We start from the raw sequence: 24513 nt of genomic DNA, 5'->3' as shown, positions 1-24513 counted from the left end.
CTAGAATCTTCATTTTGCTGTTACACCAGGAGCATACAGCTGTGTCCACATACTGTCTTTCTCACTACAGCAGTGATGTTTTGAAACAATTTCCTAGACCAGCCTCCCTTACCTTGCATTCGTTAAGCTAGCAGGATAATTTTGGGGTGTACAAATTAGATTGCTGTCGGAGAAAACAAAAGCAGAAACTCCATTCCAGATTGTGTTGAAAGCAGCTTGGCACCAAGTGCTTTGATCTGTTGATTTGCTCCTGTTGTACTGGGTTACTCATTGGTGTACATGTATATGTCCCTACCTCGTTTCAAATGTCAGTGAAAACTTAATGTCATAGGGTTGCCTTGCCCTCTGCTTCTGAATGTAGCCATGACATTCCAGATTCTGTTCTTTTCCCTGTTTTCTAGGTAAATGTTTCATCCAAAACCTTGTATTACAGTCCCTGCTGTGGCACTACTTTACAGCATTTTGCTAGGAAGTGGAAAACAATTTATTAATTGGCATCCCAGACACTAAAGTTAGTGACAGCATGATGCGTAATAGTCAAATTATGCCAAGATCATCTCTGGATATTCCCAGCAGTCATGTATTTTTGTGAATTTGCCACTAATGATACAAACATCTAGAGAGGATAATGATGGCAGTCTTCCCTGTCTGTGATGTGCTTCAGGGAGAGACCGCTGGTTCTGGTCCAGTTGATGATGGCCCTCATTCTGTGAAAGAGCATTATCTGCTTCAGCACTTTCTACAGTACATGCCTTCGTGCCTGCTCTCCACCAGACCCCTACACGCTACAGACCCCAGACATGCTGCATGTACTGTGCACAGCATGCCTCAGCTCCATACATCTTACGTGATCACAGTTACTCTCATCATGGGATTGCATATGCTGCATTTGTTTCTTTGAACTTCTGGTAACATTGCTAAGGGCTGCGCTCGGGTCCCTCGGACGAACGCTGTCTTGTCACATCTCCCGCTTGCCATCTTTGCACAAGCCTCTTTGCACACTAGAGTCTGGCAAAGGTGGCTGCAAAGGCCCCTGCCCTGTTTTCCAAGTAGCATGTGGCTTCCTTCAGGGTGCAAGACGTTTTAACAGGTGAGGGAAGAAAAGGAAGAAAAAATTCCTTATAAAAACTACCTTGAGTTGTGAAGGAGTCTTGAGAGGGCTGGCCACCATCCTGCTAGGTTTTTGCTTTAACAGTTTGATGCAGATGATGGCTGCTGCATGCCTGCAGGTGCAGTATGGCAAGTGCCTCCTGGGGTAGTGTTGGTGGACTGCCTTGGGCACAGAGCAAAGACCTGACTCTTGTGCCTTTCCTCTCACCATTTATGCGGAGTGAGGTCTGTCCACCCACCACATCACTTTTAGGGACCAAGGTAGTCGTTGCACTGTAGAACATACAGAACACACATAGTGTAGCATACAAGCAGTGTGACTAAGGGTGGAAACAGGACCCTGGGAAGAAGCTGGGCTTATGCTGTAAGTATAACTGGTTGCTTATAAGATGTTACAGTCAGATTTTTTTAACAGTATTTTTCCCTTTCACACTGAGAAGTTAATGCCATTGTTGCAGTTAATACACTTAATGAGGTAGCCCTTTCATTGTCCTGTCTTTTTTTTCTTATGCTCTCCTGTTTTCCTTTTCTCAAAGTGAAGGGTGTTACTATTCCTGGTATTGTTTAAGTATCTGTAGAAACATACCTTTCAGACTGTCATTTCTCTTCTGTTGTGTGGTTTCTCTCATTGTACAGGTTATTGAGGATAACGGAGTTCGAAGGGTTGTGGTGGTTCCTCAGGCTCCAGAATTTCATCCTGGTGGTCACGCAGTGATACACAGGCCTCCGCATCCCCCACTGCCTGGCTTCCTTCCACTTCCAGCCATGATACCCCCTCCACCACGTCATATATACTCACCTGTGACCGGAGCTAGTGACATGGCAACGCAGTACATTCCACAGTATCACACCTCACAAGTATATGGGGAGCTGGGTAAGTAGCTTATTGAATATTGCAAGTTCTATGAAAGGAAATAATGCTGTACTCTTTTCCATCATCTGTTATGCTGATATACAGGCTTTATCAAGCAAGACTTACAGCTTGAATGAGAGCTATACAAAAAGTTTTATGAGGATACCATTTTTGTTTACTGAAGCTTATTATCCCACAAAAAGTTATTTTAATAAATTAGACTTGTCAGTTCAGTGATCCATTAAACATGCATATTATTTTTTATGTGTATCAGTTATAGGTTTGCCCAGGAAAGCAGTGCACGAAGTGTTTGTAGTGATGCTGATGCCTTCCCCTGAGTTTCAGTGTTTAAATCCATACCTGAGTACTGTTCTGAGATCTCATATCTTGCAAGTATCCTGTTTGAAGCATGAAACAAGAGGTCTTAGTATTGATTCTGAAAAAAAAAGTGTTCTATTTTTTATAAAACTGTATGCATTTAGTCCAATGTCCATATTGAAGTGCAGTTTGAATAATCAGGTGCCACCAACCTAAACTCAAACTGTAGTTGAAGCTGTCTTTGGTAGTGCTATTGACGTCTGCCTTTAATACATTTTAGTGCCAAAGTGTATGTGTGTACTAACTCTGGTTATGTTGTTAGATAATATTTACATTTCTGGTAGACTTGATTTTCTTTAGATAAACTTATGTTATAAGGTGGATGCTGACCTTGAAAAACTTCCAGAGAGCAACACCAGGTTGCTGTTTTTAGAGGAAGAATTTGGAAGCTGTGGAGGAGTAGATTAAACACAGCTTTGTCATGTCACTGCATATGTGTAGATTTCAGCATTCTATGATACTACTAAAATCATCTAAAAATATCTGCCAGCTAGTTACTGTGCTTAAATACTTGTGATTTACAAAGCTGTCAGATAAGGATATACTGATGTCTTGATCTTCATGGAATTCTTAGTGTTTCTGTATTCTTAAGTTGTACTTCATTTCTTTCTCACACTACTTTGGTAACAGTACATAATTAGATATTCTTCGAGTGCTTATTTATAGTTTTACTAATTTCTTGGTTTCCTGTAGCCGGCAGTTGTTTGCTTCTAGTTTGCTAAATTGAGACGTTGGAGTATGATAATTAAATGCATAAAAGATAAAGGGTAGTTCTTAATGGAATAAGATTTTTTTAGATTTCTGCTGCTAGGTTATATCCCTTTAAATATGAATTCAGTGGTAATTTGCTAAACTGCTAATGCAAAAAAATGTTGATAAAATGGGATTGTTTGGTTTTGCTTTGTTTTAAATATATGTGTAAGATGTCCTTGGATTTAGGGAGAGGATTAGGGATGCTGTAATTTGTTACATATTTGTAACAGATTTTGTATTTAATTCTGGACCATTGACGCTGGCTATGGCCTTCAGAAGTAAAGCCCACAGTTACGCTCCTGTATGAGGAATCTGAATTTAAGGGAAAAAAACAAACCCAGAAGCACTCTAGAGCATGGTAGTTCTCTACAAGAGTTCCTAAATTTTTAATGGTAGTGAAAATCAGATTTCTAAATGGTCGCAGCTTATCTAGTAGTCCTTTGCCAAATTTTCTGGGAACTAAGCTGACACACAAAAAAAACAGAAACTGGAAAGCTCTTTAGTTTTGTGACTTCTATCCTTCTTGCAAGGATGTTTTTATTTGATCTTGTTTTCTATACTTCCTAGCACATAAGAAGTAACAAATAATGCACTTCATTCTTCAGACCAAGTAATCCAGCTTACCTCAAAATACACAAATTCTATGCTGATTTTGAAGGATGTATTTTTTTGAAAGCTTTCCTCATTTGTCATTGATAGCGTTACACTGAGGAAGGAGCTGGTTCCATGTGGTACACTGTTTTAAAGTCTTGAGTCAGTAAGCTGTTACGAGCAGCATAAAGGTGAAATGGATAAAAACCTTAGAATGGGATAGAAAAGTTCACAAATCTGCAGTTTAAGTTTTATTAGTCTGCTACTGACTTTTTACCAAAACCATGTTCAGACTTAGAGATGGGACTTTGGTGATACTGCAGCAATACCTCTGGTTGCTGTGTACAGATACAGTGTACTAGAAGACCTAGCCATACTATCTTCAGTCTTCTCATGTCTTTCAGTTGCACTGTGCTTTTGTGGGGTTTTTCCCTGTTGATTTCTGCTGAAGCACCAGTCGAGTAATTGGGCTCTAGTTGCATTCCAAAACTTAAAACTTCTGTATTTTTTATTCAGCATTAGAGCAAACCTCTTCCCATGTAATACAGTAGTGTGCTGACTTTACCATGTAGCGTACAGCTCAAGGAAGATTATAGAAACATTTTAAGAATAATTTTTAAGTAGAAAAAAAGTGTGGGAAGGAAAGATTACATTTTCTTCCCTAGCACTGTTAATATCCAGTTAGTGTGTATTAGTTCGTCTGCTGGTCAACTTCAGTTTTCCAGTAGAAGCAGAGATGTAATTTTACACAAAAATTTGCACTTAACACACAGAGCGTTTTTAAATATATTTTTAATTACATTCTGTTCTGATTTTTAATTTTTTTCTTCTTTACTTTCATTTAGATACTCTGTCTGCTCATGGAAGATCCAACTTTAGAGATGAAAGGTCTAGTAAAACATATGAAAGGTTGCAAAAGAAATTGAAAGATCGACATGGAACTCAGAAGGATAAGTTAAACAGTCCTCCATCATCTCCTCAGAAATGTCCTTCTCCCACAAGCGAACATAATGGACTTGCAAAAGGACAGGATGCGGCTGGTATAAGCACAGGTTCCACCAAAAGCAAGTCTTTGGGTAAAGGAAGAAGTAATTCTCAGACAGATACAGAAGTAGAAGGTAAGTATTAACAAAAACTATAAATATATATGTGTGTGTATAATTAAAAAAACACGTGCAAGTCCAGAGTCAGGCTGAGCACAGCATTTATAGATAGAACACCACACTGACAACCTTGAAGTTAAATGGCAGCCTGTAACTGCCCTGACTTACATAGAATGGAGTTAAGGGCAATCAACATGCTTGTCACATCAGAACAATGGGCCTAAGAGAACAAAACTAGTGACGTGCAAGTCTTCATGTAGACTGGAGCAAATCTTACTAAACATACTTCATAAAGCTGTTTAAAGAAAATTGTTTTGTCCAGAGTTAGTGGTGCTGATATTTTAAGGAATTGCTGGGTATTGGTGGCCTGTTTGATATTGAAGAAAGCATGAAAAGAACCAAGTGTCTGACACAGGAAATATATAATCAACTTGTTGAAGAGGAATATTTTGTAAAAGAGATCTGTTGTTACATAAAACTCATGTAATGTCCATCCCTATCAACTCATTATTGAAAAGCCTTTGTAGAAAAAGGCTGGTCCTTGCACTAGTCCATGTGAGTTCATGGTTTCTAAGACACTACCATAGGGAGTGTGTTTATTATTAATACCTTTATTTCACTGGAAAGCTTGTGATCTCATAAATGGACTGAATTCACTCGGTCTTGGTCATACAGTAATTTTTGAATCTGATGATGTGTCACTGTGCAACTTTCAGGTCACTGGCATAGCACTTCATATTCAGAGCACAGTGTGAAAGACTGGTCATCAGTCAAGTACAGTTTTCTCAGAATAGAGATCTGTAACTAGTGATGCTGAGGGAAACTACATTTTCTTAACTCAGTGAAGTTTACTTTGAGGTGATGATTTTGTGCCAACATATATTAGACTGCTGTAAACATAAAGGAATGTGAAGAAAATACAGGTAACCAAGACTAGGAAATTGCAACCTACAAGAGCTGTTTCAAAACTTGTGTAGATGATACCCTGTGAAATCTTAGTACCAAGGGATACCTTTGAGATACAACCTGAATTCAGAAGTTGAGAACTGGTGCTCCAGACTTCAATGAATACTTGTCACTATAGTTCCAGAGTGGCATTTGTCTTGGCTTCAGTTTGCTTTGTTGGGTGTTACTTATCTGTGAGCTAACTTTACCAAAGCACAGGTCATAACATATGTAAGCAACAGTACATTTTAGGAAAATTATGTTAATGGTTCCTTAGAAGTATTTTATATGAAAAATTGAAAAGTCCATTTTTCAAAACTAGTTAATTCAAAAGACGCTTGGGAAGACTATGTGCTGTGACTTAGACTTGTAACAACAAACAGAAGTCAGAAAATGCATTTAGTTTCAACAGCATAAATAATCTTAGAAATAAAACGTTGTAAATTGATTTGACCCATTGGGTTTTTTTAAACAATGTTACCAGGCTTTGTTTTTCTTTTCATTGTAGTTTAAGGCAGGTTAAATAAAAATGCATGGCCACATCTTAAAAACTAAGTAGCCTGTTCACTTACACTATTGAGATAATAAAATTTTAATATTGTGTGGGAGAAAGCACATAAACCACCTTCTATAAATGTTGAGTCGTAAAGCTCAACTATACCTTCAGCTGAAACAAAACACCTTAGATTCTTTCCCGGAGATGTAACTGAAGGCTAAGCTAAGGTTTGCCCTTGCAATTGAAGGAGGCCAATAGTGTTACCAATAGTCTTCCAGCGGATGTGCAGTAACGTATTTTAGCTACTGGAACTTGACTGTATCTACATCCAAAGTGAAATCTATAGGAAATACCTCAGCCAAAAGCTTAATTTCTTCATAGCAGTAGTTTGTTTAAAGTTATATGTTAATAAAAGATAACCAAGCTTTCTGTATTCCATAAATCACAGAACAGATTTAGAAGTAGTTTTGTATGAACAGCTTCTTTGGGAGCTTTTTTGGTTTTATGTTGCCCTAGATGAATGCAGGTTGGCAAGGTGTTCTATTTTATACATACTTCAGTCCACGTGTTGTTGAATTTGAAGAGCTATTTCACTGTAAAGGTGCTGAACAATATTCATGGATACCTTTTGTTTGCTTTGATTTTGTTTTTTAAGAAAAGGATGAAGAAACAAAAGCACTTGAAGCACTTCTTTCTAATATAGCCAAACCAGTGGTAAGTAAATAAAGCTTTCTATAAAATTAGAATGTATCTTTTGCTGTTTTACACGGTGATACGTCCTTTTCTCTCTCCAAGTTTAAAGGATCTTTAACTTGCTTAACTTGCAAGTTAAACTTGCAGAAAACTTGCTTACTTCCAGTCACTGAAATGTAAATGACCAAAGTAATTTTTAGTATTTTAACATTTATGAAGCTCAAATTGTCTTGATAGCTATGTGAAATTCTTCTTGGCCACCCTGAAATCTCAGCATTAACAGAATTATAAAAGATAAATAGAGAAAGAGCTTGCAACATTGCCGGTAACACAATGCTGATGCTTAACATAAGATGATGCTTAACACCATCTTTTACTGTAAAATCTGTTCTCCATGACCTGTAACATTGTTTAGTTTTAACTCCAGGAGGCGATTTCACACATCAGGATATCTCTAGACATGGGAGAAGTTTTGGAAAACTTATCTGAAAAGTAAAGAAAAATTATGACAGATTTCTCTTTAAGTGTCTCTGGTGCCTTCAGGTAAGAGACACAAAATTTGCTAAGGAAGGTGACTGTCAGCAGTGGGCTTTTGACCTACCTGCTTGAAAAATCTACCACTTTTTTTTACAGTTTGTAAAGCTGTAATCCATAATTCTGCATAGGTACTCTTTAAAGCATTGTTGGTAAATTCAGTAGTTTCTTGCATTTGACAGCAGGCCTGTGTCCTTTTCTTTCATCATCTGGGCCTTCCCTGGTCCTGACCTTTCTGTGAGGATTTACACAGCTTTTCCAAAAATCTGCATCTCGATCCTGAGGCCACCAGCTTGCCTGAGTAAAAACAGTTTGCGTTCCCTATTGTAAACTACAAAAAGTCTATGCAACTGAAACTCCAGGAAGAGTTTGCCATGGGTTTGTCCAGTCAGCCAGCTACTTCCTCCATAATCAGGCACCCTGCTTTTCATCCTTTGTCAGTCCTAAGCTTACCACAGCACACATGCTTCACGTAACTAATAAAGTAAACTTTTATGGAAGAAAGAACATACAGAGAAAAGATAAGAAGGAAAAAGGATCAGATTGAATGATCATTGGACTTCCAACACTGCCATTCACCAGCTACATACCTTCTCCCTTCCACCTCCCAGACAGGCTGGCCCTGATTTTAGAGCTCCAGTCTTGATTCTTCTTTCATATGTTGCTTTACAGCCTGGCTGGGAGAGGCTGAGAGAGCTGGAAATATTTAGCCTGGAGAAGAGAAGGCTCGGGGGGGATCTTATCAATGTATGTATAGATACCTGCAGGGTGCAAAGAGGACAGAGCCAGGCTCTTCTGAGTGTGCCCAGCATCAAGACCAGAGACAACGGGCAGAAACTGAAATACAGGGGGTTCCCTCTGTACATCAGGAAAAACTTTTTTACTGTGAGGATGACTGAGTACTGGCACAGGTTGTCGAGAGAGTTTGTGGAGACTCATTCTTTGGAGATACTGAAAAGCTGTCTGGGCGTGGTTCTGGCTGGCTGGCTTTAGGTGACCCTACTTGAACAAGGGGTTTGGACTAGATGACCTCCAGCAGTCCCTTCCAGCATGAACCATTCTGTGATTCTGTGTTTCAAGGGGTGAGCAGGGATTGTAATGAATGATAGAGGAAGTCCTGAATGCTTGTTGTCCTGCTGTGTCCAAGCATCAGAATGGGTTAACATGTCTTCAGTGCCCCAGTGTCTTTGGTGGCTAAGCAGCATGGAGGTGGAAGCTGGCTGATCTAGCTGTTGCTGTAGTGTGGATAGTAGCTGGGACAGTCAAGTTCAGCAGCGTTTAACAGGGTGACCTTGGTGATGGGAGCTAGTGGAGGGGCAATAAAAAGAATTTTTGGAGGAGGAACCGGGACTGAAAAGAAAGCTTAGGGAGATAAAAGTGTGAGGAAGGAAGGGAGTGAGTGAAGAAGAGAGCTCTCTGACAAGGAGCACCGGTCTGAAGGACAATCAAGACTTGAGAGATCCTAAAATACATGAGGTGTCTTAAGATAAGAAAATGAGACCAGGAACAAACAGAATTTTAGGTGTGAACTATTGGAAGAACAAGATGGAGAGCAAGTAGCTTTTCTGTTTTAGTTTTACAAGCAAACTGATCATGAAAGGGTGATGGGAGGCTGAACGTCTTACTAATAAGACTGAGAGTAGTGGGGATAGTGGGCAGTAGTAGTAAGAGACTGACTTGAAACGACCCAAGAAAGATGAAGACTGGTGAGACAAGGATACTGTAACTTTACTGAGAGACTAAAGGGCTGAAGTTGGGTGGAGTAAACGAGGAGTACAGACTGGAATGAAGAACTGGTGATTAGGACCAGACTTCAAGAAGCTGGAGAAAAAAGGTGAAAAGGGCTTATGGCTATAAGAAATTTAGTCTACATCTGACAGCACTGATCTTTATCCAGGACCTGGAATGTAATCCAGATTTCCCACATCTCATCTTTCTTCTGACAGCAAGTACTTGTAAAGTCCTACCAGCAGAGGTTTTGTTTTGCTGCCTGTTGTTTCACTGTCCAGCTATGCAGCTCATCTCCACAGATGTTGGGAAACACTTATCGCTTTTACTCTGTTAGATCAAGCAGTAGAGACAATCTGAACTTAGGATGGTGCTAGAAAGAATTTAAGGGAGCTATTTGTTGTTAAAAATTACATACATAAAAATATGAATAATAGATATGCACACACACATTTCCTAGGAAACTACACATCAAAATACTTTTAGAAGAATTCTATTCCATTCTCAAAGTGAAGCAGGAAAGATTCTGTACTACTGCTGGCCCATTGTGTTGAGGATTACAATTACCTTTTGGTTTTGTTTTCTTTTAACACAGCAACGTGCTGTTCACCGTACAAAACATACCTGCTCTGGGAATGGATCAGGGTTGTGTAGCTAAGGGGTCTGGTGTCTTTGACCCCTTTTGGCTCAGAGTAATGAGAGTTTGTCCCAACAAGGGAATGTGTGCCTAGTTTAGCCACATACTGTACCAGAATGGATGCAGAAAACAATTTTGCTGCAAGGTTTGCTTACTGCAAGATAGTGCTGTCACTGGGGTGTGCTGGACGACAGCTTTCTCAGCAGCCCTCAAATCATGAGTGCCTGCTGTCCCTTTCTTAACTTCATGAAAATGTGGATGATCCTTTCTGTCCTGACTGAAAGTACAGGAACCAGTTCTCTAGAAGAATGCAGAGTCTTCTGCCAGTGGTCAGGGCATACAGGATGCCATTCAAGTCCAGATGTCATCAGTGGCTGCACCACCAGTGGGAGTGATAACTGTGAGCTTCCTAGGGTGGTTAGAGTGAGACTGTGAGAAGTATGATCAACAGGTTGTGTGTTCTGCTGTGTTGCTAATGACATAAGAAGCAGCAATAGCGTGCCAGTATTGCTTTGTTTTCTTTCACTTCCTTCCACCCTCAACACTCAATCGTCCATGCCTTTTAGGCAAGCATGTTATTTTCCCTCCCCACCATGTCCTTACTTGAACATCATTGCACATAGCTTTGTGCCTACAAGTGATCTCTTTGCAGACCTCAGAAGACATCACAGGCTTAGGCAGTAGTACTCTGCTACAGACTAGTGTACAGAAGGCAAAAAGCCAAACTTCCCAGCACTTGGAGAGGCTTACACTTTGCGAAGGCAAGGGATTGTCAGGGCTGTGGGTGGGTGGAAGACTAGCTGATGTTGCAGCTTGTGGGAGTGTGAAGTGATAAGAGAAAGGGAGGCAGCATTACCTACTTAGGCCTTGGAGGATCAGAAGCAACCCTCCCACAGGTTCTCCAAGGAAACGTTTTCCTCACCCTCCCACAAGTGAACCAGGAGATTGTGTTTTTTCACACCTTCCGTTTATAGTTCTCATCAGAAATACTCCTGTAGGTTTTTGATTAACGTTTTGCTTGAAGCACTCCTTGCGGGGATTGTGCCACAGTGCTGCTCTTGATGGATCGTCAGTACATTGTTCCCTGGTCGAACTTTGCGCTGGTGCAGGCGATACTGGATACTGGCTGTGGTGGTCACATTCCGTTGCACGATATCCTGTTCCAGAAAATCGGGAGTAATGCTGAAGGCTGTGACCTGTCCTGGGCTGTCCCATTTCTTAATGCTCAGGCCAAGAGCATGCACATCTGAAGCAGGTGGTGGACTCTATGGTGTTCATTCGCTCACGCATCTCTTTGATGAATTCTGTGCAGTATGGGGAACATCAACTTTGCTGCTTCCAGACCCCTATTAGGTGCTTTTATGAGTGTTCTCATTTTCTTAAACTTCTCCCTTTATGGATCCCCCATTCTTTTCATACGTGGCAGTGTTAAGATTATAACATGGTACTGCCACCAGATGACCCTTCTACTTAACAGTGGTCTTGAACTTTTTATATCCATATGTAAGCTGGAGTGGTTCTGCAGATTGCACCATGCTGAGTCCTCAGCATTTGAGCAGAGTCCTCACCAGCTGTCATGTCCATTAACTAAGTAACAATGCAAATAGAAGAAAAGACAAGGGGACCTGAAAAGGCAAAAGCAAAATTAAGAAAGAAGTGCAAGGCTGTGTATTTAATGAGAGGCAAAAGGAACTCAAAATTTGAGGGCTGGTTATGTAGTGTGTAAATCCTGTTTTGTGGTTCATGCATGTTCCATGTATGCTTGCAGGCTTTTAGGTTGTGATGGACCTCACTGTTTCAGCGCACCCTGTGTCACTGAACACAGTCCAGTTTGCACGTGCTAGAACTGCTCTTTTGTTTGACCTAAATGGCATGTGTAATATACTTAATAAGGAGATTCACTTTCACAAGCTGGACTGCTAATGAAAACATGCCCACTTCTTAGTTTCCTCGGTGCTGGGGCCTGACTCAAGTATTGTACTGTGCTTTGGAGAAGCACACAGTGTTCAGAGTTGAGTGCAACTAAAACCAATTACAGCTGCTTGAATAAACATACAAAGTAATAAATAATGCCAAGTCTTCTGAAAAAGCTACTCCTGAGTGTCTCAGGGCACCTACGTGTAGTGGATTCTTCTGATCTTAGTATTTGTTCTTCAGAAAGGCTTTTTTCATCTTTGTATTGCAGAGATTATTTGAAAATATGCTAGTGTTTTGTGCTTGAGAACTGACAGGAGTTTCTGAAACTTTAGTAACTCTTTTCTATAATAGAGCTCTGCCTAGTGTTCAAAAAGTCAAATATTGGGATTTTATGGAACATCAAGGATAAAGGACAGTGAAGAAATTAGAAATTACTGTCATATGATTGCGTTATGTGAAGCTGGAGTTTTTGTGTTAAGATAGTACATGCTAATGTAATAGTAAGACTGCCATTGTGCATATACACAATAGGGGAAAGTTGGTTTTTAATAGGAAATCTTAATTTTAGCAATACTTAATCTTGTAATATTTTGCTTTTGTCCCTTATTAATAGTCTTGTGAGGAAGAATATAACTGAACCTAGAACTGTCTTTTAAGAATTACTTTTTTAGCTGGAAGTTGAATCTGAAAAGCAGTATCAAATGTTTTATAAACAAGTTAAAAAGGACTTAAATTATATTCTCTGATTCTCTCTTGTCAGTGCTTGCAGCTGTGACTTTTTTTTAGCAACTGAGAGTGATTGAATATACTCATTCACCTGTATGTTAATTTCTTGAAAAGCTCCAGAAGTTACGAAATACGTAACAATATATAAAGTGTAGGTCCAGCAGGAAAACCTTGATATTACCCAGTCCCACTCCTGTTGCCCCTCTTCTTTTTGTCTGATTACTGACCCCTCACACAAGGTCCTCACACTCCCCCACTGCCGTTATCTGAGGTTGCAGAAAAGAAGGTAGCAACTTCAGTGGGATTCAGGTATATGAGGAACAGGTCTGAAAATCATTTCCAGTGTTTATCCCTGCTAAAGAGTTAAGTGTTGAACCTATTGTTATGTTCTTCTGCCCATGAGCCTGTTCTCCTAGGCCCTCCAGTCCCTCCAGTATCTGCCTCTTACATCTGCTGTTCCATGAGTAGTTCACTCCCCAGTGCTCCTCAGCAGGGCTTACTAGTTTAGGCTTGGCTTCTTGCAACTCCTTTGTTTAATGTGAGTGTACATCACTGATGGGGAACCAGTGGTTTAACTTGACCTGGTTTATTGCAGACCCATGAGTCTCACTGGGCACCATTTACAGGGCTGAGTGACTTGGGTGTGGGTTGTAAATTTTCTAGTCCAGCAAGAGAGTTACATAAGACGGATAGGGATTTCTGCCATACTGCAAATGCAGGATGAAAATAACATTTTACAGTTTCAATTTCTACATTTCCCAATAGCAGATCAGTGCCTGACTTGAAGCCTTCCATGATAATTTTCCTTTTTAAAAAACAAACAAAAAAGGGTTTTATCTTTAAACCTGTTAGATGTTTTTATTTCATTGAATCTTTTAACTTCTTATAAATTCTGTTAAATAATAGCTTATTGGCTAACATATTTATCCTCTTTCCCCTATGCATATGTGTGTCGTGTGTATGCATAGAGAATTTATATAGGTCTTTATACACTGCAGCTTTTTATGCACCATGAGGATGTCATTAATTCTCAGCTTCTGTGAATATTTTTCACTTTGCATTTCTGATCATGTTCAGTTCCACGCACTGTTGCTTTAAAGTTTTGGCAAATTTGCCAAAGCAAAGCTTTTTCATACTAATCTTTAGTCACATACTCTGTTTACACAAAGTGAAACAACCGGAACAACCTACTTAGTTGCTGATTGTTGGGTGGGTACATAATACTGCTTCATTGTGATATAGTTACTGTGTTAACAGTTTTCATCGATTATTTTAGAAGCCTTATGGAGGGTTTACATGAGTTGACCAACAAATATTGCCCTGGGCTAGTAACTCGGGATAACAATTTTTCTTCTAGTTAGAGATTAAAGAGCATTTCACCCTGTTCTCAGTTAATGCTTGTTGATAATCTAATGATTTCCACTAATACTCTGGGTTTAATTTTACTAGTCAAAGTCCTGTGAATTGTCTGTTACTCAATAGTCTGTAGTGCTGTCTTTGATCTTGCTCCCACTCTTCCTGCTTTCTCTGTACTGAACAGTTGAAACCTCGTAATATTTTAATGTTCCAATAAGACGTGTGTCGGGCTGACCCTGGCAGGACGCAGGTGCCCACCAAAGCGGCTCTACCGCTGCCCTCCTCAGCTGGGCAGGGAGAGAAAATGTAAGGAAAGGCCGGTGGGTCGAGGTGAGGGCAGGGAGAGATCCCTCGGCAGTGACCCTCACGGGCAGGGCAGGCTCCGCTTGGGGGCATTAGCTTAATTTGTTAGCAATCACATCAGAGCAGGATAATGAGAAATGAAACCAAACCTTAAAACGCACCTTCCCCCCACCCCTCCCTTGTCCCCGGGCCCAACTTCACTCCCGCTCCCTCTCCCCGCTCCCAGCAGCGCCGGGGCCGGGAATGTGGCTGGGGTCAGTCCCTCACAGGCTGCCTCTGCCGCTCCTTCCCCTCAGGGGCGGCTCCTCACACCCCTCCCCTGCCCCAGCCGGGTCCCCCCACGGGTGCCGTCCCTCAGGCACAGCCGGCTCCAGCCTGGGTCCCCCCGGGGTCCCCAGCCCCGCCAGCAAACCTGCCCCAGCCCGGGCTCCTCTCCCCGCGGGGCCACAGGCCCTGCCAGGAGCTGCTCCAGCGTGGGCTGCCCACGGGTCACAGCCTCCCTCGGGCACCCACCTGCTCCGGCGTGGGGCCTCCAGGGGCTGCCGGTGGGGATCTGCTCCTCCGTGGGCCTCCCCAGGCTGAGGGGGACAGCCTGCCTCAGCGTGGGCTTCACCGCGGGCTGGGGGGAGCCTCTGCTCTGGGCCTGGAGCCCCCTGCCCCTCCTGCCTGCCATGGCGGCTGCGGGGATGTGCCTCTCATGCATTCTCATTCTTCTCTGGCTGCTGTTGGTCTTCCACAGGGGTTTTTTTGTTGTTGGGGGTGTGTTTCCCCTTCTTAAATACACTGTCTCAGAGATGCTACCACCATCACTGACAGTCTCGGCCTTTGCCAGTGGTGGATTCGTCTTGGAGCCAGCCATCATCAGCTCTGTCAGACATAGGGGGAAGCTTCTGACATCTTCTCACAGAAGCCACTCCTGTAGCCCCACTACCAAAACCTTGCCACGCCATGCAAACCCAGTACAATTATGTACCAAGCCACCTTTCACTCATACCAATCACATTCCTTCTCTGGTGTAAAAGAAGATAGACAGACTAAAGTATATGAAGAGAAATGTAATCTGTGAAGTGTATAAGGCAGTTTGGTATTAGCAGAGTGACAGATAACATGTTATGTGCAGTTCTGGGCAAAGCACTAAAGGTAATAAAACTGTAGGAAATAAAGAGAACAGTGAGAATGATCAGAGGTTTAGATAAGTGGAGGGAGACACAAATCCTATCAGTCTTCAAACACATACTGCAGAAAGGAAGGGAAGATCTGATGTTCAGCTCTGTGGTGGCTAGGACTAGTCAGCTTAGTTGATAGTGAGAGAGGTACTCCCTCGACTTTAGGAAAAAAATATCAACTGCTAAGATAGCTAAACATAGGAATAGATCATCTTACAGTGGACCTACTGATCCCGGGGCACAGCTGGTCCTCCAGAAACCTACAGTTCCATCAGTATCCCATGCTGCCTTCTGCAATCCAGGAGGGAGGGATTAAGAGTATCTGAGAGTGAGTTTTTACCACCCCAGATGCTTCCCGTAACTCCAAAGACTTCCAAAAATGCTAGCATTCTACTGAGGTGATTTGAGTGTTTGTTTGTGACCACATCAAGGTTATAGTGGAATTTCTGTTACTGAACTTTGAATTGTGTTTCCAAGAAGTTCAATGGGTAATCTTACTAGCATTTGATCCCTTTCAGGGTGTGATTTATTGTCCTGTTAGCATATAAGGGCTTAGTGATATTATTTCCAAGACACTGAGGCTCATCGGTTTTGATTTTCCTCCTCCTTTCTACTTGTCTACTTTCAGTAAGTCATCTCCTCTCTGCTGCATTCTTGAAGTTGCCCCATTCAGGCTTTAGTTCAGTAGATGATAGCAATTTGAGCACCAGCTGTGAAGATAGCATTTTGATTCTGATACTCTGGTAGTAGATTCCCAAAAGCAATTATTCCCAAAATAGATATATATTACAGTCATATTGTAAAACTAGTAATTTCATATAGTGAAAAGTTTTCTGTTCTCTTATGAAATTATTGGAAATAATAGGTGGGTACAACATATAAACCACAACAACAGACATGCAATATTAATAAACACAAATTTCTAAACTTCCTTCTATAATGGATCCTAAAAATTTGTAATCACATGCATGCACCTGTGCACTCACCTACAGAAATATGAGCATCTGCAACCCCTTGCAGCATGTGTGGGTTTGGAGCAGCACCCACTCTTCTGGGAGCATGGGTGCCCCTAAGTGCGTGTCTCCTCTGAGAGATGGTGGTGCTTTAGCTTTGCATGTAACTGTGCTGTTCCTTAAAATCTGTTGTTCCCTGCAATCTTTTAATCCACAAGCCATTGATAAAGCTCTCTACCAGGTCACATGTGCCCCCCCCCCAAGTTGTGAGCTCCTGCCTGCTGCACCCTGAAATCCTGTTGTACCAGCTGGGGTGCAGCTACTTGTGGTATCCATCAGACCTGGATGAAGGTGGCGATGGTGGCAGGGCAATTCCTCGTACTGTCAGGCCAGGTTTTGATCATTGCTTTCTTCCACCCCAGCATCTTTTATTCTTGTTAGGATTTTTTGTGATGCTTTCATACTTCCAAAGCTGATTACTTCTTCATTTTGGAAGTCTCTTTGTGATTCCCTGGTTACCATTTAATCCACCAGAGTGCTGCTGGCTTTTAGCCTAATGAGTCTGCTGGGGCAGACACTTCTCAGACAGTTGGAGGTGTTGCGTTTGCAACACACTGTTTATACTCATATTTCTGTCACACCAACTGTTGTTACTCAGGCCTTTCTGCAAAGGGTGGGCTGTGCAGGCAAGCACCACCACAGGAATTATTTAGGATGTTGCCTGTTATGTATATATGTGTAAATGCACACGGACCTTGTAAGCATGCCTTCAGCACAAGTGCCTGAGCTCAAAGTACATTGAGATATGTTAGAATATTCTGTTCCCTAGCGTACTAGATTAGAACCTCACATAGTTGTATCCCTATTAATATCCTGATAAAAAAACCCAAATGTGCTGGAGTAGTTAACCAAATAGGTTCTAATCTAATGGGAGAACCTACTTTTCACAGTCATAATTAAATTCCCAAAGCAGAGTTTCTTCACGTACCTGTTAGAGTAATGCCAGCCATTCTGGAGAAGTTCCTGAGTTTTCTATGTATTTCATAAGAAAACCGAATCACCAAGAGAGTACTAAAAAAAAGTCTTAGTGCCAGTGACATCAAAGGAAAAAATGCCTGAAACGTTATTTAATGAAATGACTGATTTAATGATATATGCTTGCCATCTCTTCTGCTTCACGAATGATACCGTTCGGTTTTCTATAGCCCACTAGGTGGCATTCATTACTTAGAAGTTTCTTTGCACTCAGCCTTGTGCCCTAGGATTAGTTTTCTCATGAAATTTCTTGTATTTCTAGCTTGATTTTACCTGTAAAAACTATTTAGTAGCTATTACATCAGTATAAATAATCTGATATGGTACTGGTATATGATTTTGTTCTCTTTTTATCTGGTCCTGTGTGGCAAAGCAGCATTTATATACAATAGCATTTAAATGGCAGAGATCTCAAAAGTTCTGTTTCTACAGGTATCAGACATACAGGCAAGAACAGCACTACTTACATGGTCCCCTCCATCCAGCGATACCAGAGAAGATGCTGACAAAAACGATGTACCAGAGGTTTACACTTACGAAGTGATGATTTCAAATACCGGAAAAGATGGGAAGTACAAAACTGTATACATGTAGGTGTTCGTTATTTTTATTTAATTGCTGTTGCATTGAATTATGTGGCTTAAAACCTCATTAAAAATCTGTCTCATGTCTGGAGATTTAAATAATCAGCAGTTTTGTTTTAACTTCTATTTTGGAATTAACAACCTTTTTAGTAGAATTTGTTGGTTTATTACTAAAGTCTCTACCATCAATTAGAATGTAAAGACCTTGTTCTTAGATGTTGGTGTGTTTTAATATCACTTAGATGTATTTCAACCAGCTGCACTAGAAGCTATCAGTTCTGAAGTAGTGAGATAGACTGGTGAGAAATAGCAGTTGGTTTTGTAGTTATGTACTTGAGCACATGCTTCTACTCCCAGTAAAGTTATACCTCCCTTCCCTGAAAATGTTCTTAGTAAGAGACAGTCTTACGATATGAAAATACTGGATTCACACAGAACACAACTCCAACAACAGCAAAACAAATAAAACAATTCAATTGTTTAATTCCTAACACAACGTTTTTCCATCAGTTTTTTGCAACTTGGAGAAATACAACAGTAAAATTTACCACTAAGGGTGTAGAGCTTGTAGAGCTCTCTAATTATTGTAAGTCTTTGTATCTAGCTAGTTATCTTAGTCACCTTCCATGGATTTCTTAGGAGCAGTACCTGAATTGCAAGTTGGATGTCCCTGTCCTAGAAATTAGAGCAAAAGAAACGAGCTTTGCTAACTTAAGTTGATGTCTAATAGATGTTACTTAGGCACCTTTTCTGTTTACTAGGTGCTAACAAGTATCCGTATGCAGTCACGTACAGTTTTAGATAATCGTTCTTGCAAAGCTGAACCGAGTTTCTATAGGCCCTGGTACTTCAGTGGGTTTTGTGTAATAATGTATATGTGTACACATGAAGCTGGTCTTACTGCATAAAAAGGAAAGTAAGGATTCTTCGTTAAAAAACAACCACCAAACAAACAAAATAACAAAAAAGGCAGAAAACCACCAGGGCAAAAAAACAGCAATCAAACACAAGAAACCCCTAAAGTTCAAAGATAAATGCATTTACATTTCACTATATGTAACAACAGAGACAAACTGTTAGCGAATAAATTTCTTAGGAGTGTTAGGCGAATAGGTTAGATGATGTGTCTTTTTATAATCATACGGGATTCTGAAAGTCTCTTAAACAAAACTGTATCTCTCTCCAGTGGAGAAGAAAATAAAGTTACTGTAAATGATCTCAGGCCAGCAACTGATTACCATGCAAAGTGAGTATCTCTTTTTCTACTCATTATATTCAGTGGAAATGTTTTAAAAGTTTCATTGTATCTGTGTATTTGCATAAGTCTTCAGAGATTGTCTTTACCACTTCCCGCCCTCCTTTGAGTCACAAATCAACATTTTTGGCTTAGCTGACCACGCAGTCCATTTTGGGAAACACAAGAGAAGATTGTTGTGCCACCATCCAACATCCATGCTCTTTCCTTCATGCCAGCATAGTGACTTTTTACTGTCCTTTGAGCCAGGTACAGATACTACGTGCTTTCTCTCAATTTTCCACAAGCAGCAAAGTACCTTGCATAGGAAGATGCTCATTGTTGGCCACCTGAAGGTCACCTTATGCTGTTTTTGCTTTACTCCAGTAGACCAGTGAATCTGACCTCATATGCACTACAAAATACGTGCCTAGCTCAATGTAATTCTACCCTTCTAGCAGAATTTGCTGTTTCGATACGTCATACTGAAGAAATAACATAGAATTGGAAAGATGTTGTTAGCTGGTGTTCTTCCCTCCATTTTCAAATATTGGAGGGTCATCTGGAGCTGAACTTGGCAAGGGACGCAAAGAATAGTAAGAGCTTCTATAGGTATGTCAGCAAGAAAATGAAGGGCAAAGAACATGTACCCCCCAATGAACATAACTGGCAAACTGGTAACATCAGACAAGGAGAAGGCTGAAGTATGGGAGAGCTACATTCATGGTCCTTGGTGTGAAGGGTTCTACACTTCCTAGTGCTGTTTTCTGGAGTATTGCCCTGGTCGCCGAACCAGAAGGAAAAAGGTCTGTTATTATCACAGCCCTCATTTGATTTGGGCTCCTGTATGGTCTGCAGCACAGGTTAAGGAGAAGGATGAATGGTAAATTGACTCAAAGCTCTTTCGTATGCAACTGTTTCCCTGTGGTTTTGTTCCTATTTTTAGTAGTTTTAATGCACTTTACCCAACAAATGCATGGACCATAAGGGTCAGAGCCTAAGACTTGTTTTTTCCTATGTAAGTCCTTTTTTTATCAGGCTACGTTCAGATTCTTTCTTGTTTAGTTCTGGTTTTTGTAGGTCATATATGGGAATAGGCGGCTTAGCCATGTAAGCTCTTCCTAAGCAGAATTATGCCAGTTGTGAACACTGCCCGAAATAGTGAAGATCAGGAAGTCTAAACTGTGAAGATAACTGATAAATTACATACTTGCAACTGTATGCAAGCACAGCTTTGTGTGCGTCATTAGTCACTGTTCAAATGTTTGTCTCCCTGTTCACAAAATCTACAAAGCCAAATTTCCTGTGACTTGCTGTTCATGCAACAAGAACATATAAGGACTTTTGCATCTTCACAAGCAGGCAACCTAGGTCTCACACCAGTGATCACAGGAAAGTGCTTTTTTAGCTTTTATGTTTTTTCTTTCAAAAGAACAGATAATCGGAAGAAATTAATGTGCTTGTTCACCCAAGGAAGAGACAAGGCATAGCTACACAGCTAGGGGAGCAGGGTGAGGCTGGAAGATAATCCTGTATTTCCTTTTGGAGACAAGCTGTCAGAAAAACAAACCACTTCTTTTTGAGACAGAAGCAAGAATTCACTCTGCTGAAGTACATGGAGAGTTAGCCTTCCTAAAAGAAAGGACAGGGTGAACAGACTCAGCAAGGTCTTGAAGGAGTGCAGAGGATACTCTGTAAGTGTATCAACAGCTTCACTGTGCTCACATGACAAAAGCACTTGCAGGAGAAGAATTATTCATAATATCAATTAATATGTCTATAACAGATAACGAGCCTGCAAGATGTTACCATTATTTCCCAAACAAAGTACAGCAAGTAACAGACATAATTCAAATGTCATTGTGAAACTAAAGCTGACTGACGGTAACGATGTATGTCCAAAGTAAAGGACTCTTTTCTTTTGTGTTACTTGTAGTGACCAAGGTGCTTCTGCCAGTTATTTGTTTACAACAGTGGTATTTTAATAACGAGGTAGCAAGACAAGTAACGTAATTCTGAACACTCAGTTTTCTTTGGAAACTGTATACACAGATTTTGAAGCAAAATGTTAATTGGCTCTTTGCCACTGTAGAATCCAAGTAGAATGCAACTGTGTAAAGGGGAGCCCTTCAGAAGCAGAGAGTTTTACCACAACAAGTTGTGAACCTGAGACTCCAAATCTGCCCAGGATAACTAATCGGACCAAAAATTCTCTTACTCTTCAGTGGAAGGTAAGAATTTGCTTAACAGCCTTTAAAATAAATACTTTAAACTCTTCAGAATTGTTTCAGGTCTGTCAATAAAATGCCAGTTCATTGAAATGGAACATTTTTGTCAAACATACCTATTTCAGTCACAGTTCCGTGAGTGGAAATAGATGTACTGGACTAAATGGGGACTTTAGCAAAAAGAGAAGCGTTCCCAGAAAAGCAAGGGACCTTTGTAGATTAAGTTGATGAGTTCCAGTTGCCTGCTGTACTGTGGAATCAATTCCTTTCCCTGTCATTGAACATAGGCTTGTTTGTGCAAACCAAATGGAGTGGTCTGGAGAGGCTGAGATTTGGGCTGACCTGCCTGCAATCTAGCTGCTCAGAAAAATACTACAGCATTTTACATTGCTGCCAGAATACTTTTTCAAAGTCTAAAAAACCAAACCCATAAACATGGTACAAGCATTCATTGGCTAGAGAATGTACTAGGACTGTCTTGGGAAGAGAAACAGTCATATAAGGGGAGCGTCATTTGCCGTCTGCTGGTCTTGTCATGATTTGCCCCATACATGCATTTTTTCTTTAAGTGGTCTTGTATCTAGTTAGAGCTCTAACTTTCTTCTTTTCCTGTTGCAGGCATCTTGTGATAATGGTTCTAAAATCCACAGTTACCTTTTAGAATGGGATGAAGTAAGCAAGTTACTCTATTTTATTTTTATTTTGTAGGGTTTTTTAGAAGTACTTGTATGTGACTGTGCACGTGAAGTTGTATGAAGATTATGACTTCTGTCTGGAGGCATGTGAAAAATACGTAATTCCTGAAGCAATTATCAAAATATGATTATTGCCTAATTTCTTTCCTGGGGAATATAAAATAGTAGGATCTTAAGGACATGATTCTGCTGCTCTTAATAGTGGCTTTTTCACTTGTAGTCCAATACTTCTTTCAAGAGCTGACACCAAAGGATCATTTTCCTTTAACAGTCTTTCTTTTGTACAAAGGGAGTGGATCTGCTATGCCTGTTTGAGCATCTTCCAGTCCCTACCTGCTATCCTGAAATAGCAGAGCTGCAGAAGCTTCATGGCTTTTTCCTTCCAGCCCTGTGGAGCTGGGAAATGGAAAGGAAGGAAAAAAACCTCTAATTCAATATATACACAAATTTTCATACGCTACTACCTCACTATGTGGGAGAGCCATGAGTTATGTTTAATTTCAAAAAATGAATTTACTTCACATTTGTATGTTACTTTAGTTGATGGGTGCATAGATAATAGAGTGAATAATGTGATTAACTTATTCCTTTTTAGGGAAAAGGAAATGGAGAGTTTTGCCAGTGTTATTATGGCCAACAGAAGCAGTATAGGATTACTAAACTATCACCAGCAATGGGGTACACCTTTAGGCTAGCAGCCAAAAATGACATGGGAATGAGGTAAATACTACTATTACATATATAAATATGGAATGCATGTGCATGTGCGTGCTTGTTTAGGAGAAACATATTACGGCATTTAAAGAAAAAGGTCTTTTGTCTAACTGGAATGAAGTGGAATATAGAATAATTTAGTTGGAAGGGACTGACAGTGATCACCTAGTCCAGCTACATAATTAATTCACAGTATGTGATTGGATTATTTCGTTTGCAGATTAGCTGCATACAATGAACCACTTTACCCTGCTTGAGCAGGGGAGGTTGGACAAGATGACCTCCAGAGATCCCTTCCAACTTCAGCTCTTCTGTGATCCCCAGCATAATGCGTTTTGTCCAGGCATGGAATGGCTACATACTAAAACCACTACGTATATCCATACATACTGTAGAAATTGTGCGAATCTCAGCCCCTCTTAGAAGCAGATAATACAGCTACTTCTGCCAGACTTGGCCTCATTTCCTGAAGAGCTCCTCAGACTTTTGTATGCGATGCTCCTGGAATGGGGAGCACAAGCATGGCACAGACAACCCGGCTGCTCTCATGTGAAATCAGCTCAGGCTGTGCTTGTTTTTTAGCTTCAGTCTTTATAGACCTACATTGATCACTGAAGTTGCTACCTTGGACATGTTTCCTGCTGCTTGTTCTCGTAATAGAATTATTGGCTAAGCACTATATTGTAGAGACTCACACATTCATTGCAGTTGTGGCTTTTGTGTCTGATGTAATAAGCACTTCTACTAAAATTCTGGGGATAGTGCTAAAAGACAAGCAACTCAGCCAGAGGACCAGAAATGAATAGTTTAAATGCTGCAGTGCTTGTGCTGCTGCTGTGCTGACCAGAGGGTACCTTGTACCTTGCTCTCTGCTGCTTTTGGTTCCAGGGAGGTTTGACATGGTGCTAGATCTAAGGTTAGCGCCTGAAGCTGCCGTGGCAATTTTCTAGGGCTTATTGTCCTTCCTTAATTTAGAGTTGTAGTGGTGACAGTATGAAAAGGTGTCAGTAACTCTGCTGGATCAGGAAGTAAGTCAGACGGAACCCCGCTGTGACCTGTTAGGTGTATCTGTATTGTGCTCTTTGACATGTCCTGTGACTTGGATATGTCCCTTTATCTAAGGTGTCAGTCTCCTGTTACCCTGGGAAATGGACAGACTATGACATTACCATAACACTGAATTCTTTCAACATTCTAGAGCTTATTGTGAATGCTTAGGGCATGTGGTTCTTTCTTTAAATTGCTACTTTTCAGAAGTTACAGAGTACCCAACTTTATTTTGATCTTTTGAATGTATGACAATTGACTTCAGTAGAGAATATATGTAAGAACTTGGAGGAAAAAAAAACAAATCATCACTGGTTTCTCAAGTTACACTTGTACTACTGGGTGCATTAGTTGTTGGGAATGCTTCTTGGTCTTCAGGTAAAGCAAATAAACCTGGCTAATAGTCATACTGCCAGGGCTCATCATCTCTAGAGCAGACTGCCAGTGTCCACGCTACCTAGAAGCACTTGGACCTTGAGGTCCTATGTGGCATAAAAACAGGGCTTCTCTAGGCATCAGCCTAAATTTGCTGTTTTGCATTTTTTTTAATTTAGTGTTTGAAATATTATGAGCATTATGATGCAGCTCACCAGTGGTGGTTTTATAGCATGAAATAGAGGGTGTGTGTTGCGTGTACAAGGAGGTGTTTGCGGGAACAATGTCTGCTTGGACAGTGTTGAAGGACAGTGTAAAGAATAAGGAGCCAGACCTGGGGTTGTAGCTCATGCTGGGCG

General features: G+C 40.7%; 1 protein-coding gene across 6 annotated transcripts in view; it reads left to right on the top strand.

Moving 5' to 3' along the window:
- Nucleotides 1-24513, top strand: part of FNDC3A (fibronectin type III domain containing 3A) — a 127069-nt gene that overhangs the window by 73173 nt on the left and 29383 nt on the right. For all 6 annotated transcript variants that reach the window (XM_055701850.1, XM_055701851.1, XM_055701848.1 and 3 more), the window contains 8 exons: nt 1747-1984; nt 4531-4803; nt 6885-6943; nt 17710-17867; nt 19048-19107; nt 21188-21326; nt 21942-21995; nt 22614-22738. In XM_055701850.1, the coding sequence (XP_055557825.1) occupies nt 1747-1984; nt 4531-4803; nt 6885-6943; nt 17710-17867; nt 19048-19107; nt 21188-21326; nt 21942-21995; nt 22614-22738 (1106 nt within the window). The remainder of the gene's footprint in view (nt 1-1746; nt 1985-4530; nt 4804-6884; nt 6944-17709; nt 17868-19047; nt 19108-21187; nt 21327-21941; nt 21996-22613; nt 22739-24513) is intronic.

This window comes from Falco cherrug, chromosome 2, assembly GCF_023634085.1.
Source record: "Falco cherrug isolate bFalChe1 chromosome 2, bFalChe1.pri, whole genome shotgun sequence".
Classification (NCBI taxonomy): domain Eukaryota; kingdom Metazoa; phylum Chordata; class Aves; order Falconiformes; family Falconidae; genus Falco; species Falco cherrug.
The sequence above is the reverse complement of the archived record's forward strand: the minus strand, read 5'-3'. Positions and strand labels throughout refer to the sequence as shown.